The sequence below is a fragment of the Melospiza melodia genome, chromosome 10 (assembly GCF_035770615.1).
Source record: "Melospiza melodia melodia isolate bMelMel2 chromosome 10, bMelMel2.pri, whole genome shotgun sequence".
NCBI lineage: Eukaryota > Metazoa > Chordata > Aves > Passeriformes > Passerellidae > Melospiza > Melospiza melodia.
Genome location: NC_086203.1, coordinates 24,159,308 through 24,178,107, shown reverse-complemented (window position 1 = coordinate 24,178,107; position 18,800 = coordinate 24,159,308). Strand labels below are relative to the sequence as shown.

The window sequence follows — 18,800 nt, the reverse complement described above, 5'->3', positions numbered from 1 at the left end:
CACCTCTGCCAGCCAGTGCCTGCAGGAATGCTGACTTATCAGCACCTGCACGGGAGCTGCATCAGTGGAAGTGTGCTTTAAATCACTGCAAAGTCTGTGCAGGAGAGTCTGGGAGGAATCAAATCTGTTTGTGCTGTCACTCCCACTTGAGCTCAGCTTGTTCCGAGGGGATGGGACTGAAAGGCTGTTCTGGCAGCTGAAAGGGAGGGGAGGAAACAAATGTAAACAAAAATAGGCTGTGTTGTCAATCTGTGTCTGATGTCTTTGGTTATCCTGTTTTGAAGGTGAGTAAACACATCAAAGTTTTACCGTGGGAGGAATCCCAGAGGAGGCTCAGCAGTCCCGAGTATCAAGATGTATTATGGATGCAAACCTTTCTCAGTGCATTTCTGCAGGCAGAATGGAAAGGTGCCTTTCTTAGCACCTGAGTGGTATTTCCTAGCCCAGGATGTTTTTGCATGAGCAATGTATATGCATCTATATGTGTTCTTTGAGATTTTAATTTCAAATCTTTTTTGTGAATCTACAGCAGTCACTTCCAGCACACCCTTATAGCAGTGGAAAGACAGGGGCCCTCTATGTCAGGCATCACTTCATCTGCTTGCTGCCTCTAAATTGGGATGAGGCAAATTAAGGCCTAACTCTACTGATTTAATTAGATCTCTCCTTATTGCAGTAGCAGGAGCCCAAAGCAGGTGACTGAGGCACATTTACACAGTAGTACAGTCCCCTAAATTTGTGGGTTTTCAACTGAGATTTGCAGTCCTGCAAATTAGGAAGTCACAAACTAGTTTTTAGCTGTCCCAGACTGGCAGTTGTTCATGGCATTCTCCTGCTGGGACAGAGTTGTGTGTGTGGACTTGTGTGTGCATCCCACAGCTCTCCAGGTGTGTGACCCAGCCTGTGAGCTTTCTTGGAGTGCCTAAAAAATGCCAGAATTCTTCTGTGCCTTTGGGCTTTCTCAAATCCCAAAGACGCAAACGAAAAAACCTATTATCCATTTCTATTACCCACAAGAGCTGCAAAGAGTACGTATTTTCTCAAAGGCTTTGGGATGCCCTGCTTCTGTTTATTATGGATTTGTGACCCAGCTGGTGCAGGTGTGAGCACCTGCCTCTGCCACATGTCACAGACACATCTGTTCTGCCACAAACCTGCCAGTTCAGTGCCTCGCCTGCACTGCTCCCTACAAGGAGCTGTCAGCTCTTCAGCCTCTTCCAGCCATTGTCTAGTTTATGGTCTTCCTAGAAGTTCCCAAGCTCTCTTTTCATTTTAAAAAATGGGTATTTTCATCCCAGTGGGATTAATGCCATCCCTGCATGAGGTTTTGCTGTTGACCTGAGTGAGTCTGTCTGTGCTCAGTTATAATGAACTATTGCCTTCATGTATGGGTGAGGGAAGTTCAGGTAGATCACTGACAATTTTGGTCATCAACCTCTAGTTCAAGTTTTTGAATGGCTGGTATAGATAAAGCATTAGAGAATATAGTAAAAAGCTATCCTGTGTGCTTCTTCATATATAGTTAACTTTTAAATATACTTTAAACCTGCTTATTTTCCTCCTCACTTGTGTCTCTAGGAATATGTAGAAAAGAAACACAGCTTAGCATTACATTAGAGGAAAAGGTGCACTACTCCATCAGCTGCATGAAGGTAGGTTAGCTCAGTGCCTGGTGTGCTTCTGCTCTAACTCTGTTTTTCCCAGTGCTCAAGCAAGGGCATATATGATTTATGGCCCAAGATTTAAAGGTCTCTTCTGGGAGGGGAGGAGTGTGCTAAAGTAATAAAACCATCATTTGTTAGACAGGATTTCTGGGAGAACTAAACTGAGACTGTATGTAGCATTTCAGTCTGCAGCAATGCACTCCAGGGATCTGAACTCTCCATCCTCAGAGCAGGGTCCAGATCCAGCAGGGACCATGACTGGACACCACAATAAGGTGAGAAACCAAGGCTGGATTAAAAGCATCACACCACACAAGATGAAGCAGTCACCAAGCCCAGGCAGTGTCTGTCAGGCTGTCTGTGCTGCCCTCTTGATGAACTCCTCTTTACTAGCCGGCTCACTTTGGAGACCTAGCTGCAAGTACACCAGGAGGGACACAGACGTGTCCAAAGAGGAGAGATGAGGGTTGTAAATGAAGAGAAATTCATGAAGCACAACCCTCTCCACCAGCACTGCACGAGGGAGGGAGGCAGCCAGACTGGCCAGTCATGGCATCCTCACCAGATCCCATTCTGACAGTAGAGGACAGCAAGAGAAGGACAGCTGCCCTTGAAATTATTGTCCCAACCATGGTCACATACATTAAATGCCTTTCAGCTGGACTCTGTGCCCTTGCACACAGAGCTGGCTGTGCAGGAGGGCAGGTGATGCTGCTGCTGGTTTTGGTGACCCTGCAGGGATGGAAGCAGCTGCCTGCCATGCCCTACCTTCCCAAGGACGTGTTCCTGTCTTGGGAGGGCAGGCACTGCTGCTGAATCGGTTAATTTGGGAAAACTGTACTGAGCAGGTGGCTCAGTAAACTCCTGCAAATCTGGCCAAAAGGTAGGAATATTATTCTGCATGACTTTTTTACTGAAGTGGTGAATTTATGGGAACAAGGCAGAAGGGCAGCAGCTCTGGCAGAGAAGATTGTCCCAGGAAACTGCTGAGGCCAGTGAGCATCATGGCCAACACCTGAAGTGAGCCCACTGAGGGGACAGCATAGCTCTCCTTTGGTACACATTTTTACTTTCATTTTCTGATTTTTTAATGTTTATTCCATGCATTTTCTGATTTTAATGTTGGGAATGTTTTAATGTTTATTTTAATGTTTATTCCATGCAGGGATAAAAGATACCCTGTGGTAAGTTTGAGGCCCATGAGAAGTGGTCATAGATGGTGTTTAAATGTCCCCCCTGTGGAAAGCACATGGCTCTGCAGCTGCTCCCCTGTTAGCCTGGTTAGCAGGGCTGATTCATGGCCCAGCAATGCAGCCATGAATCAAAGTTCATTATTTATATAAATCACAAGCATCAGTGTTCTGGCTAAATCAAGTTACAAGAGCATTGATGGAAGAAGGGTGACTATTTTAAATTAGGCAGGGGCTGAGCAGACTTGCTGGAGAGCACAGTATATTAATGTAAGAGTTTAATGAATTTTCCTGGATATTAAATGTGTATGTTCACTTATAGGAAGGTCACAGGTGCTCAAATTTCCCTTAGAGGAACTTGCATACTTGAATTGAACAGAAATTACTACATCAGTGTCTCTCAAGGACAGCTGAGAAAATTGTAGGTCACATAAGCAGGATATTGTGAAGAAAAGCAGTTGAAGTCAGAGACCCTCCTGCCTGGTTTCATGTGATGCATGAGTGCAGTCAGGACAGGGATCTTTACAGGATTTTGCTCAAGCCTTATTCATATCCCAAACAGTATTTCAATCATGTATTTTAACTTAGCAGTGCCACAGTGTTTTAATTTTTTTGTCTTTTTAGCTATATGGTAAGTTTTAATTGCTATATCTGCATTTTAGAAGCCCTCAGCCCCACAGCCAAAGATCAGTAAAGCCCTGCACTTCCATGGGGTGGTGACAGTTGTTTCTGCAGTGACCTTATGGCAGGAAAGGGTAAGAGCTTGGTACAGCATCAAGGGGAGGAGAGGGGTCTTACAGATTTGGGCCATACATTGGGAAGGGCTGAATAGCATCAACCTGAAGGTTTTTCAGATCAGCAGTCCAAGACAGCCGAGAGCAGCTAGGTCTGAGTAGCCTGGCACCTGCATTGGCAATGGCATCACAGTCCCTCGTGTGTGAGTGAGGGCAGTGTCTGTGACAGCTCCTGAAATCACACAGGTGAGCCCATCCTTGCGGTGCTCCATGAGGCTGGGGAGGTAATGGGAGACAAGAGCTGACCTCTGTTACTTGTTGGCCACTCACGCCCTCTGGATATGTGTCATTTTTTGTTCCATTCAGGATAAAATCACAGCACTTCAGGCTGTTTGGTCAGTAACTGTGATGGCACCTCTAGGTGAATCTGCAGACACAAAGTCTGCAGTCATGATCTCCTTATTATGCTTGTAAAAGGTAAAACAAGGGCCAGCATCTGTCAAGTTAGCACCTGGGGCATATCTCAACCTTTGGCACTTTGCAGCCAGAAGAGTTTAGCTGCTTATCCTAAGTTTGAATCCTAAATAAGAAACCCTGGAGACAAACGTAGATCCTGGTGAGAGCACTGGAACAGCAAGATGCCATAAATATGATTCTAGTAAGTTCTCTGTGCACAGCAGCATTTCTTTATCAGTCCCAGACTTTGGGATGCACGGGCCAATAAGAAATGCTGAGCTGAGGGGTTCAGGCAGGATTCAGATAGTTAATACTGTCCTGATTGAGGAAGTACTGCCAGGATTGTTCTGCCTGTGTACCTTTTTCTTGGTGTTTGTACATCCATATGTATCCATCTGTATGTGTGTGTCCTCTTGGCCAGAATGACATTTGTCTGTCTGCATTTGCAGATGTTTTATTGCTTTGAGGTGTCAGCATGGGTTCTGTGATAGGGGGACAAAATAGCATGGCCACTTCATGGCATTTGTCCACAATGGATCCCAGTGCACTTTCCCAACAAATGAACTCCTGCAGTGATAACCTGCTTAATGATTAAATATGGAAATGAAACCATTCCACTGTTAGTCCCTCAGAAGATGCTAATACCTAGCTACTGTCTAGAGATAATTTTCTGAACAATAATTTAATACACAGCCCAGATAAACTGGGTACTCAGATTGAATACAAATGATGTTTCAGTGACTTGAATTATGGCCTTATGCTGAGCATCACTATGGCAACTAATGACATCACCACAGGCTCCAACCAGCACAAAACTCAACTTTTGATGGTCTCCATTTGTTGGCGCAGATCTTTTCAGGGCTTTTGGGGGTATGAATATGTAAGCACCAGTGTTGTCAAGGGTTTGCTGTGTATGTTTGCTGTCATTTGAAACATTTATTCTCTTTGTGGTTAATGTTGTTCCCATGAAGGAAACCTAATGAAAATTACTGTTTGTATTTGGTTAGTAACATTTGTTGATAACATATGGTCTGGGAATGCTTCAGCAAATAAGAGCTTTTTAATAGTAAACAGAGATATGAGTTCTATAAAGCAGATGCTGTCAAAATACACAGTGGAAGGTTGGATATTTTCTTACTTTTGCCTCTTACCCAAAGCAAGATAATCTTCCTACTTTCCCTCCTGGTGACAACGCAGTTTTTTGAGAGAAAACATAACCTGTGACCTGAATCTGTGATTAGAAAATTAAGTTGTTTCTTGCTTCTTACCCTTGAAATATTTTTTAGGTAGCTGATGGCTCACACATGGAAAAAGATATGTAAAGGACCTGACTGGACCTCTAGTGCTATAGATAATTTAAGCCAAACCTCTGCTGTCTGGCACTGGTGGAGGTTTGATGCATCATTATAAAAGATGAAAGATGTGAAACAGGGACACCAGGAGAGGAAGCTTCAGAGCAAAGGTGCTGAAAAACCCAAGTTTGTTAATCAGCTCTGTGCTGAACACGCTCATCTGCTGAGCTCAGTTGGACAGGATTTGTTCAGTGGGGAGCAAAGCACAATCCCATAGTCCTAGAGCACAAGGAGAAGTGGATTATTTTTACTGATTATTTTCCAAAAGCTAAAAATGCTGCTTGGTGTTCATCTTTGAGGAATATCTAGTCACTGGACCATGTCTTCTGAGCCTTTTCAAGGGAACTGCCTTTCTTTAACTGAGGATCTAGTTTGAGGACAGCCTAAAGTGAGAAAGTGTCATTAACAGAGTGAGGGGGAATAGAAGTGGTTAGTGAGTTATGGTGTTATCATCTGGCTTGCAGCATTCTGGGTTACAGTGTGGGTTCCACCACATCACCCAGAGGTGTTGCTCATGGCACGCTCTTGGCAGGGTCCCACATGGAATGAGTTCATGTTTTCTCTGCATTTGGGCAACTTGTAATTGCAGAAACTTGTCGATGTCCTCTAGAGACATCTATGTGTCTAGAGGCTGTGGATAATTCAGCCTCCATAGCACTCCTTTCCAAGCCAGGGAATGACTCAGAGAGTACAATAGTAGACAGTGGTTGATGGTGTAGTTGCAGAGGTGACATCTTTCTGGCCGCTGCAATCCCACCCACAAGGAGCTGGTGTCCTGCTCTGTAGCCCTAGCAAACTAGGATGACTCCAGACATAATGGCTTGGACTTAAACTTGGGTTGGGCTGAGACTTGGAAAGCGACCCAGGTTAAGTTGCAGTTTCTTCAGAAAAAGCAAACCTCACTCTCAGCCTGGAAAGCAGAGGTTAATTAGCGAAGAGAGGAGCACAGGCATGAGTGATTACAGACATCCTGGGTGCAGATGTCTTCAATCCTCTGCTTCTCTTGTGACTGCATAGGCTGGCACTGCAGAAGACATTGTTCTTTCTAACTAAGAAAATTCTCTCAAACTTGGTTTCGTGCTGCTCCCAGATGCTCTCTTTATTTTCCCAAAGGATCATCATGGGTTTTCCAAACATCTGTCCCACATTTCCCAAAGAAGATAATTAATGCCCTTGTCACTCACAAACCCAACCACTTCAGCTTGTGTCAGACACTTTTTAGGTTAACTCTTTCATGCCTGAGCAGTGTTGCAGCTGAGCTGAACACCTCTCTGTCCTTCTTTTCACAGCTGGGGCACCCAAGGAGACTTCACGACAACCCATGCACTTCCTGCAGTGAAGGTGAAGCTGTTCACAGAGAGCACAGGAGTGCTGGCTCTGGAGGACAAAGAGCTTGGGAGGGTAAGGAGATTTTGAGTTTAATAATGTTTCCTTCTGGCCCTGCTTTTCTAGAGAAATCTCTCCTGTACAGAAATATCTTTGGAGCACAACATGCTCTGCTTTTTTGCCAAGCTTCAGGAGGGGAAAAGAAAGCGAGCTCTGCACTGCTGGAGAGGAGTGCATCTCGCATGCTGTCTTTGTTGTGAGTTTTTAATGGCAGCATTTCAGCTGGCTGTGCCTGCTCTGAGCAAAGGCAGAGGATCTTGTGTGCAATATTGGCAGTCCGGAAAGCCTCAAAGGTTGCTTGCGGAAATGGACATTCCTGAGGCAGAAAAGGGGATTATGCTGAAGCAAAAAGAGGGGATTTAAGTTTGGCAGGGGACTGTTAAGTTTCTCTCGTATCTGCTGAGCAGCCGGTGCACGGTTTGAGCTTTTGAAAGCACTGACTGCAGTACTCCCTGCAAAGGGCTTGGAGCCCTGGCTTCCCTGGGGGTGGATGCTGGCTGAGCTGGTGGCTTCAGTGGGGCTGGACTGGGGAGTGAAACACGAGGATTCATTGCTCTATCAATGGTGTTAACAGCAAAGAGCTCAGATTCCCGGGGTATTGGCCACAGAGCAAATCTTCCCATCTCTGCCCCTTGTTTGTGGTCCCTAAAGCAGTGCCCTGGCACTGGTGGCCCTTGATCACTGCAGCCCACAGCTCCAGAATATCTGTGGATGGCACTTTCCTATGGCTTTGGGGCAACTTCAGTTGTCTCCATGGATCTTGTGCAGCTGTTTAATTTGTGTTGGCCCCTGGCAGAAGTGGCAGCAAACTCCTTGCCATGCCTTCCTCAGCTTCTCAGGCTGAGATCAGTGTGATGATGACTCCATGAAAATCAGTTTGGGGTAAGAGGAGTTGGCACCTCCTGTTGTGGCTCAGCATGACCCAGGTGATCTCCAGGGGCAGCCTGGGCTCTGTCTGCCCTGCCCTGCAGCACTCCTTGCTCTCCATCCTGTCTGTATGGCTATGGCCAAGAAATCCATGGCCAGGAAAGCCACTGATCCTGTTGCAAGCCCAAGAATTATATTTCCAGTTATGGACTAACCTGTTCAGATGTTTCTTGCTAACTCCATGGCTGTTTGTGCTTTGACAAGGAAGAGTCTCTGTTCATTCAACAATTTTCCTAATTAACATGGTTTTGTGTTAATCCTGTTCATAAAAGTTTAAAACATTCTCTCAGGACCTAGTGAGCTGCTGATTTAAATTTATAGCTTTATTGTGGAGAATGCTGTGTGCAATTTTGTCTCATGTAATTCATGTTCATTTTAATTATTTGTGTTTTCATGTTCATGAAGTATCCTTTGTTCTTGCACTTGAGAGAGAGAAAAGCAAAGCTACCCCCTCTTTTGCCCTCTCAACCTTCTCTTCAAAGGCAGTCACAGCCCCTTCAGACTTTCTCATCCACACCTTGATCCTTCCTTTCTCCCTGTCCTCCTTTTTTGACAAAGAGGATGACCCCTCTAGGCTGCAGTACTACAGCTGAAAACCTACAATTGTTTTGCTGCACAGCATCATAATATTTTCAGGATTATTTTCAAAACCTCCTACTTCAAACAGCCTGGCACCCTGCCTTTATCCACTGTGGCATGCTGAGCAGAGCTTTTCACCCAGCCAGCCGCGCTGCCATTCAGGGATTTTCCCCTGAGTGGTTACACTCAGTGCAGCTCCTCTTGCTTTGTGAGCCTTGTTTCCACTGGCAGCCATGAGCACTGCTGACTTTGCTGGTCTTGGGAAGCAATTAGCTGTGCATGTTGTTCTGAGAAAGATGTCAGCACCCAAAGCAACCCCTCTTGCCCTGAAAGGCTGATGAGCCAGCCCTACCAATGTGCTTTAATTCCCAGTCCAGCAGGAAACCATCCCTCAGCCCTGAGTTTCTGCAGGCTGAAGGACACAGGCCAGCAGTGGCTAGTGTGGGGAACTGGCAGTGATTCCCCTGGCCTGTGGCCACCAGTGCTTTCAGTCGGCCAAACTTCAAAGGGACGCTCGGTGTACCCGGAGCGGCCGAAGGATGACGCGTGTCTGCTCAGGCTGCATCAAGATTTCTTCTTTAAATTATAATGACACCGGGAGTGTGTTAAGCCCCTGGTGTAGCTGTTGGAGTGGGCAGGATCCTGCCTGCATGGAGAGAGGAGGAAAGCAGGTTTTATACACAAAACACCCCTGCTCAGCCACCCTTTGAGCAGTGGCTTTGTGCTCTGCCAGGCGGGTACAAAGCCCACTTTCTATTGCCAGCGTTGAGCTGGCAAGCGGCCGCCACTCCTCAGCTCACCACTTTTATCCAGGGGAGAATTGGAAAATGCTCCCAAGCCCTGCACTGCTGAATGGGCAGCTGAAGGCATGGGAATACATCCTGACCCTATTGAAGCCAGTGGCAAGGCTCCCATGGGTTTCAGCCATGCCAGTGCTTCATCTACTGAGGGCAAGGAGGGGAAGAGCTGTGAATTGCAGCACCACTGAGAAAAGTTTTTGTCTTTTGTTGATAAAAGAGTTAGAAATCAAAGCAGAGAGCATCCCAAGCACACAGAATGGCTGCTCCCTCACTAAGAGATGCAGCTTAGAACAGGTGGATGTTCTTGCATGACCTGCCTGGCACTGGGGTTCCTTGGATGCTGCTCAGAGCTTGGGTCTGTCATGGTTCTAACATCCCCTGCCTCAAGGAGAACTCGTTTCTCATCTTCAGGATTTGCCTGAATGTGTTTTCTTCCAAGAGTGATGCAGCGCAGACTGGTGTTGCTCAGTTATCTGCGTGACTAATAGCAGCTTCAGATTCCTGACAGAGAAAGCAATTCAATAAAAAGAGAGATAAATAACATTAATGGATAAGGGTAAAGTTGAGAATCTACTGATGTTTACCTCAGGCTTTAGAGGAGGCAATAAAATAAGTTTTACAGTAATTCATGAGAGGATAATAGCATCAATGATATTTTGGTGGAAAACAGCCCCTAGATTGTTGAATCAGCAGCAAAGTTGAAGAGCAGAGGAATACAAGATTATAGCCTGGGCTGGAGATTGGCAGGAGCATAGACTAAGCATGAGCAAGAAATGAGTGATGGCAGCACACCAGTTAATGAGGGTGAATGCTGCCATTTGTAAGAATTGTGAAACAATTTGCTTGCATAAAGATTAATGAATTTAAAGAAGATTCATCTCACTACAGCGCAGTGGAAACTTGAATTAATTTATACCAGGCAAAGTCACCTCTAAGAGTGAAAGCATCAGAAGGGGAGCAGGTGTAGGAGGAAGGGGATTAGGCCACCTCAGAGAAAACATGGAAATACCAGAAGATGATCCTCCCAGCATTTCCTGCTGCATGAAATGGAAGCAGAGTCCTGCAACCACTCATGTCATGACATGGGATGCAGATTTTATCTGCTGTCATAGCTCAGTCAGATGTACCCTCCTGAAATGACAGGAGCTGATCATGGAGCTCTGCCTGCACAGCCCCATGAGCTGACTGAGAACCCAAAGAATATATGACCAAATCTCAAAATAACAAGCTGTACTTTAAAAAAGCAATAGAAAGCAATCCTCATTGATGTGAATAGGCATATCCAGACTGACTTCTAGGACAAAACTAGGTCATCTGACGTATTTTTGTTCCACATTATTAATGTTCCCCATTAAACCCAATTTTATGAATAATTTTTCCCTTTAACATTATTTGTTTTAATTCTTACAGGTTGTTCTCCACCCTACTCCTAATAGCCCAAAGCAGTCAGAGTGGCACAAAATGACTGTTTCCAAAAACTGCCCTGATCAAGACCTGAAGATCAAGCTTGCTGTGCGAATGGATAAGCCTCAAAACATGAAGCACTCTGGGTAAACATTTGTCTCAACCTAAAGTCATTTTGTTTTGAATGTGCATTAGGAAATTTTGCTTTTTAAGGTTCTCAAAGAGAAAGTCTCTTTCTCAAGTTCACAGGAGGTGAAGCAGAAAGATAAATATAAAAATGGCATTATTTCAGTCATTTATAGTGCACTTTCCATATTCTTAGCATAGTCTTTTTTAATGCATATGAGCCAAACATTTTAAATTTTAAACAGTTTTCCTCACAGGAAATTATGTTTTTTCCTGTGAGAAATGATAGATGAACTGTCCAACTCTCTTACTGAGAATAATATAATTTTTTAAAGTTATTCTGTGTATCCCTGTATTGATTTCTCAAAACCAAAATCACAGTGCACTTTCCACTTGAAATGAACCCCAGTGTGAGCAGCATTATTTTTACTGAGATACACACCACAATTAAATAAATTCCACAATTGTCTTGAGTAGGACTAATAATTGGGAAGGTTAAAAGGGACACAGGAGGGAGTTTCAGAAGATCTGGGGCCAGAGGGATCCCTGACCACTTCTGCCTTCATATAATTAAAGATTAGATCATCCTTGGGAAGATCTAGCTAAGGCCATTGGCAAGGCTCTGACTGCTCTTCAGAGCTGAGGATGTGACAAAAAATTGAAACTATCCAGGAAGCTTGATGTTGGAAATAGCTCTCCAGTCTGGTTTTGGTGCTATAGAAGTGACTTTGTTCACTTTTATTTTCATGGCATTTTGTTAAATTCCATCCATTATTAGGTAATTTAGATAACTCATTTTTTATAATTCCTCCTCCTCCTGTTTTCTCTGCTGATGAGATCAGAGCCAGTTGTCTTGTGTGAAGTTTAATTTTTTCACCACAGTCACAGGCACCAAAGCCAGAGAGGACAGGTCCCCTGTCCTGTTTGTTTCCCTGATCTCAGCTGATAGTAGGGCTGTTTTCTGGGTTTTTTCTACTAACATTTGATCTACCTATAAAACTCTGAGGTTTATACCTCTTGCTACCAGAACTGAGATTATCTTTCTGTTGATGTGAGCAGCAATAGCCAAAAGGATATTTATTACCTTCTTCTTGGACTAGCCAAGGACTCAAAGCCCACATCAGCATGACTTGGAGTTTTGTGATTTAAACATTCACCAAGTGTATGCTAGATCCCTTCTGGCATAAGGAACCCCTTGCATAACCAAAAATGAAATCTTTTTTGTATTTATTGAGCCAGAACGAAAGTAATTATAATGATAAATAAAACATATTAATGCTGAATAATATCCTTCTGTTTATTATTAGCCTGGTGCTGCCACTAGTTTTGCCAGTGTTTGTGTTATAGTGTCACAGTGGCCAATTCATCACAGAGATTAAATGCTTATTTTGACATTAATTTTTAAAGTTAATTCTTCCTTTGTAGAAAACAGTAAATTCACTCCTCCTCAGAGATTATTCAGTTTGCTTGAATTATCTGTAGCCAAGCAATTTCTCGGATTTCATCTTAGAGCTGCTCAGTGAAGTGCCCTGATTTAGTCAGTCCAGTGGGTATTGAGATCCTGTGTGCTGGGTTTGATGTAGGAAATGTCCCTCTGTTTGACAGCTCCCCTCAGCAAAATGGTTTTATGAAGGCTAAAGCAGATTTGGGATTTCTCTCCCTTAATTCTTCAGTTGCAAATGCATTCTTCACCCATCCAACCATGTTGTAGCTATTCACTGGCACTAAAGAGCTTCAAATTCTGAGCAAGTTGTGAAAGACAAAAGGAAAGAGAGAATTAATACTGTGTAACATTAAGGGTCTGTAAGATTTTTATGTCACTTTCTTTGCGGGTAATCTGTTCAGGCTAGAAATAAACCCATTCATGAGTGCTGCTGAGCTTGAGAGTCTTGTAATTGCTCCTTCTTGTGCATTAACTTCAGTTTCTAAGTGTAAACAGAATATACTGAAAAGCAAGAGAACAAATTAACACTTGTGTGCTGAATTCACCTGTTCTTTTCTCCTAGGTATTTATGGGCCATTGGTAAAAATGTTTGGAAGAGATGGAAGAAACGATTCTTTGTCCTGGTCCAGGTAACAGATGTAACTAGAAGTGATCTTAAATCACAACATGAAGTACTTGAGTCTGTCCTCTGGCCATTTTCAGTGCCATGTGATTGATGCTGAGCTGTGGTTCTGTGCAGAGTGGCTGTAAATAATGGATTCTTTTCTAAATGTATGGGTGTTCTCAAGGATATCCCAGTTGCAGACTTCTAGCCTTGAGTTTCCAGATGCACTTGAATGCTTGATAAAATGGAGAATCAATTTTAGTAAGGAATTAATGAGGCGAGGAGGAAGCTCAATCTGTCTTGGTTGGATGTTCTTGGGCTCTCTTTTGAACCTCCAGGTTAAATTTGGAGCCCATTTGAATCTACAGAAGTTTTATCACTGGCTATGTCAGAATCAACATCAAATCATTCTTGACATCTATCTTGCCTTCACATTTATTACTGCTTCTCATTGTCTAACAGCTCTCAGTGATCATTTTGCAGTCATCGTTTTGCAGTATCTTCCTTTTTCCCTTTTTTCCTGTTTTCACTTTTGCCCTCCCTGTGGTTAGACCTGTACATTTGACCACTGTAAAGAATGGAAAGAGGAAACAAGGAAACAGGCAGATGTCCTCTGTAACCTAGAAAGGTTCTGCTCACTGCTTTGTGTGTTAGATCTTCCTCACCTTCCAAGGACAGGTGAAACCGCTGCATTGGCCACAGAAGTGTGTGGCCCCAGTGTGAGTGATCCATCTTCACACCAACCTGAGGAAGTCACAGAGTCCTCTTGGGTCCATCTCTCTCCTCTCTGGACTCTCTTGGTGTGTTGTCTCCAAGTGTGAGGAATAAAACCTTTGTTCAGCATTTTCTATGAAAGCAACACAGAGATGCTCTGATAAAATAACATGGGATCCAACTGAGCTCTTGTGACACCAGAGATCCAAACTGATCAGGTCAGAAAGTAAAACCCTGCTGCTGATGAGGCAGATGGCAGGTCTGCTGTAGAGGGGCAAAGTGTAGGAACAGACATGGTATAAACCAGGTGCACCAGACTCCACATTTGGAGCATGCTTGTTTATGTGCTGTCTCGTGCTGGTGAGGAGAGGAGTCCAAGCAGTCCCTCTTCCACCTTAGACACCTGATTTACCTGTCCTAAATCACCTGGGGTAAGCTGGTTCCTTTGTTTTGTGTTAGTTATTGCTCCAAGTTCAGCTGTCTCAGTAGGAAGCTTAATTGTATTCAATCCCCTTTTAGCCATCATGGCTGGCTTCCATAGCATGAAACTGTGGGGGAGATAAGGAAATCCAACCTTGGGAAGTACAGGAGAGTTAGGATGTGTGGGACCCATGTAAGTAGGAGGCTATTTGGAGAGACTCATTGAGTACCTAGTCCCATAACCAAGTATGATCAGCAGAGGCAGTTTAAGTGCTCATTTTGTACTCCATGTGGGGTCAAAATGACCACAGAGAGGGGGGAGGAAGTGTGGAGCAGCCACAGGGCACGCCTCTATCTGCCTTTCCCTTTTGGGAACATTTTATACTGACCCTGTTTTTTGGCAGAGATTGGAGGATTGCTTTTCTCTGTATGTTTCCTTTATAATTTTCTGAAATGAAGTTAGAAGTGCTATGGCTGTCCATGATCACCTGTAGTGCAACTGGTATTGCTTTTCCCTGAGAGACAATTCTGTCCTATTAGACCAAGTTCTCAGTTCTTTTTTTCCCTGGGAAGAGGATGCTCCAAAACAGAGAGTCATTTTCCCCAACCTCATTTCTCCCATAAGTAATTCTATTGATACTCTTCTGTGCAAGGGTTTGCAGGTTTGGACTTGTCTCTCAGAGCCTTCTGGCCATTCTGTGTGGTTGCAGTTGCTTCTCTGGTTTTTAGCTGCTATAAATTCTCAGGCTTGCTGTGGAATTGAAGCTCTCAGAGTTATTCCATGTTTTCTCATGTTACTAGGTCTGTATTCGTCAGTTGGCATATCAGAGCAGGATTTGGCCAGAAAAGCAATTCATTTGAATAAGATGAGCAGACTTTTGCCCCCAGAGAGTCTCTGTAGCCCACCTCAGAAATTCCAGCTGCCACTGCAGCTTCTCTGTTATGTTACCGTTTGCTCAACATTTGGTGCAATGTAAAGTGTTCTGCCGTACATCAAATATAAACAAGAAACACTCTCAATGCAGTCCCTCAGATGTAGTTTGAGCATATTGAACATGTCAGCAGGCAATAAAGATGGAATAAAAATACTTTGCTGTCCGTATGTTTGTCATTTGCTTTTCATGCAATGCAAAGGATGGGTGCTGATACGAACAGGGATTGGCAGTAAAGGTGTTGATGTCCAGGATGCTCTGAACTCTGCTAAACCACAGGCAGAAAATAACCACTGCAGGAAGGTGAGATGGCTCTTGTTACAGAGAGTGGACAAGGAGCAGCCCTTCTTTCAGGAGCTTCATCCACACCAGCCTCCTGCCTGCACCAGAGTTGAGAGATAGAGCCCAAAGCATGAAGTCCATTTGACATATAGTGGTCTGGTCAGTCCCTAACACTGCCAGGAGGGCAGGGCTGTTTGGAGGAGTAACTAAATATTTCCTTTCTGATCCCTTGTCTCTGTCCCTTACCTGTAGCATCTTCTATTGCTACAGCATCTCCTGTTGCTTGCAGAATAACCTCCCCCTCATGGTCCTGTGCTCTCTCCCTCTTTCTCCATTTCAGATGGACACAGCCTTGATTCCTTCAGTGCCATTGGGTGGTACCACTCTGTCTTCTGTACCAGTGGTTAAGAAATTCGTGGTAATAAATACTCAAACTCTTCATAACTATTTAAACGAGGCACAAAAGTGCCAAACTGCATGGGTGGCACCAAGGAGGAAGGTGTTGATGGCAGTTTGTCTCTTTTGTGTCAGTGAAGCCTTGCCGCCAAAAACGGAGGCTTTGCGCACGTATGGAGAAAAAGCAGCTCTGCTGGGAGCGCTTCCACTGCTACTTGGCTTGTGTTAAGCCCTGGAGAGAAGGGGAAAGGAGCAATAACTTCCTTGTAATTTGGGTGGAATAATCCCTCGCACCTTCTGTGTCTGTGTAACTGCAAGGGTTATGCAGGAGTGAAGTGATTTGTTTGGGTGTAGTGGCTGCGAGCAGTTCCTTTGTCATTTCTAGACCCGAGCCTCAACTCTCCAGCACCTGCCTTGCTGGGTGGACTTGGCTCAGCCCCTCAAGGAATGGCATGGCATGGCTGGCAGGGCAAGGGTGTGTGCTCCTCCAGCACCGATCTGTGCATTAAGAAGGGTTAGTTTTCCCTTCCGAATGAATCGCAGTCCTCTCTGTACACTGCCCACCCTTCTCATAGACACCCTTTGAGATGAGCAGCAGAAGAGCAGAATACTGATTAGATGTAAATTACATGGCAGAGACTCGTTACTTGCCTAATTTTAAATCCTGAGATATGCAGTGTGAAAATGATGGCAGAATATGGCCCTGAGCTTGGATGGAAATGGTCTGCAGCATCACAAGCGAGGAAAATGCTTCGTAAAGGGAGCAGTAATGCCAGTGGCAGTGGTAAGCAAAAGCAATTAAGCTATTTAGGGCAAAGTTCTCTGTGACTGGTTAGGAAAGAAAATGTACATCCATTTCAGATGTTGTGTTTCCTAAGTTGCTGTATCAGCTGCTCGAGCACAGCACACAAATTTCAGCCAGTTTGCCAATTAGACCCTCATGCAAAAGCTGGGATTTTTGATAGCTGGCAGAACTTGTATTAATTCTTTGCAAGGTCTGATGTGCTGTACTGGCAATAACACCATGGTTGGTTATGGTGGGTTTGCTGGCTTTGCAATAGGAAATTTCTTACAATGATTTTTAAGGGCAAGTGAATTAATTACACTGAGATTTCAGACTGAATCTGTTCATCTCTTATCATAACCCCATTTCAGTGCTCTGGCAGCATATGGGAAGTAACACTCCATGGTACCTGGATGACATGTCTGCTGAGTAGCTTGAAGCAGTTTTGAGCTGATTGTGTCTGATGGTGTTTGCAGAATGTTGTTGGAACCAGATCAACTCTCTGCGGATTAAAACCAGTTGCAGTGTCTACGCCTGGATCTATTGTTCTAGTGACAGACTCCCTAAACTCAGTATAATTTAGACTAATAGTGACAGTCCTTGCTTTTAGCAAAACTCAGCTGACTTGGGATAAAATGAAATGAAGTAAGAGTTCAGTAACTCTGAATATCACCCCAAAATTGAAAATAATTCAGCAGAATTGCAGTGTGTTACACCAGCATTCCTAGACCATGGTCTTCAAGCTGAGGTGAATGACCTGGTCCCCATAATCATATTAAATAATGTTTTCTCTTAGACCCTTGCTGAAAATTAGGTATAGATGGTGATTCTTGTAAAATCTGGAGTGTGATGATACATACAAAATATCTGGAAATTGCTGGTTAAGCTGATGCCACAGCTAGTTCCACCTCTCTGCAGTAGGTCCATACACAGGATGAATTCCCACCACAGCCCTGCCCAGGAGAGCACACACATCTCCTGCTTGAAGACAGGAGCTGGGACAACTGTGTTGTGCAGTTTTTTAGACCTGAATGGATATGCTGAAATGTGAAAACTGCTGTTTTCATATTTTTTTTTAAACCTAGATGATTTCCTCTGCTCATTTGTGTCAGGAAAGGGCTTGGGAGGCAACATACAGCTGCAACCAGAGGACAAGAATCTCCCATCAAAGTGGAAAGCTGTATTACAGCTGGCAGTATCTTTGCACGGTTTCTCTCCCTTGGGACAAAATGCATGCTGTTAATTTAGAAAAGGTCCATTAAAGAATTTAACCCAAGTAGGGTGGTGTTGTGTCAACAGTAAAAAAGGGGGAGCAAATGACTGAGCTCAGAGTGTGAGGCATGACAATTAACAGGTTTGAGCAGGATCCTGGGGAAAGCAGTGCTCGCTAGAGCAGGAGTCTCTGGTGGAGAAACCAGGACAAAGTCAGAACTGGTTAATGCATATCTGCTGTATTTATTAATCAGTTGGATTATACAGCTGGTGACAGAATATGGTCAAGTGCCAAGAAAGTCAGATTTAATTTAGCAGCCTGGGAATAGTGAACTTTGGCATTTGTCTCCTGCTGTCTGCTTCCCCTTTCCTGAATTTCTTTGTCTTTTCCCCCACCTTTTTTTTTCCCTTATGTTCTTTTGTCTCAAATTATTTCTCAGAGTGTTTTCCCTTTTTTGTAATGAACCAACCAGGGGTGCCTTGGATTAGTTCCCTTCTTTTACTTTCTCTCAGTTCAGCTTCCTTAGATGCTCCTTTCCTGGCTGTCATCGAGTCCCTGGATGAAATCCCAGCTGCTTTGTGAATTTGTCCCTCACTGGGCAGAGATTTCTCCTCTGTCTTCCTTCAGTTTCCTCTCTGTATCTGTGTTTTTTCCAATTACTCAAACCATTCATCTTGCCCATCCCATCTGCTCGCTCGCTCTCATACTCAGCTATGGTTCAGAGTGAACTCAGCAGGCTGTAAGATTAATTTCTGCTATTAACTGTTTCACTTGTCTGGCCACTTCTGAGCTTTACAGAAAGCAGGCTCTGTAAAGCACAATATTTTGGAGGACTGGTGAAAGGCAAGTGCAATCTTCTCTTGACCCTACAGTGTTGTTCTGCAGCAAAGCACAACTGTGACATACTGAGCTTTCTAGAATCTCATTTTCTTGGGCTTGGCTTTGCCACTGCTTGTAAATGGAAGGAGCCACATGGCACTGGTAGCCATGGCACCAACTTCTCTCTGACCCCAAGCAGTAAATGCTTCAGGCAGCAGGATAGGGCACCCAGGCTGGTCTGCCAGTCCTTGAAGTCAGTGGCTTGAGTTGTTTAGGTGCAGGCACTCTGCATGGCACAGTTGGCACCTCTTCCAGAGGCCATCATTAGCTTTGTCCTCTCTCCAGCCTGATCCTTGGCTTCCTCCTGCCAGCAAGCTCAGTTCCTGAGCTTGGGCTTCTGAGCTGTGTGAGTAGAGAAGAAGTAGGACGTGAACCTGGATGAGCCCTGGCTTGCTGCCTATTACAGACCCACCTGCAGGTTTCTCTTGAAGGTCTCTTCTAATAACAATGTTCTTTCAAGGAAATCCTGTGCATTCTAACAGGAGAGATCAGTCTGCTTTGCCTCTGTCCCAGG

At 44.3% G+C, this 18,800-nt stretch overlaps 1 protein-coding gene across 9 annotated transcripts in view; it reads left to right on the top strand.

The window, feature by feature from the left end:
* CADPS (calcium dependent secretion activator) overlaps positions 1-18,800 on the top strand; it is a 203,498-nt gene that overhangs the window by 84,690 nt on the left and 100,008 nt on the right. For all 9 annotated transcript variants that reach the window (XM_063164920.1, XM_063164919.1, XM_063164923.1 and 6 more), the window contains exons 7-9: positions 6,686-6,797; positions 10,499-10,638; positions 12,625-12,691. In XM_063164920.1, coding sequence (XP_063020990.1) covers positions 6,686-6,797; positions 10,499-10,638; positions 12,625-12,691 — 319 coding nt within the window. The remainder of the gene's footprint in view (positions 1-6,685; positions 6,798-10,498; positions 10,639-12,624; positions 12,692-18,800) is intronic.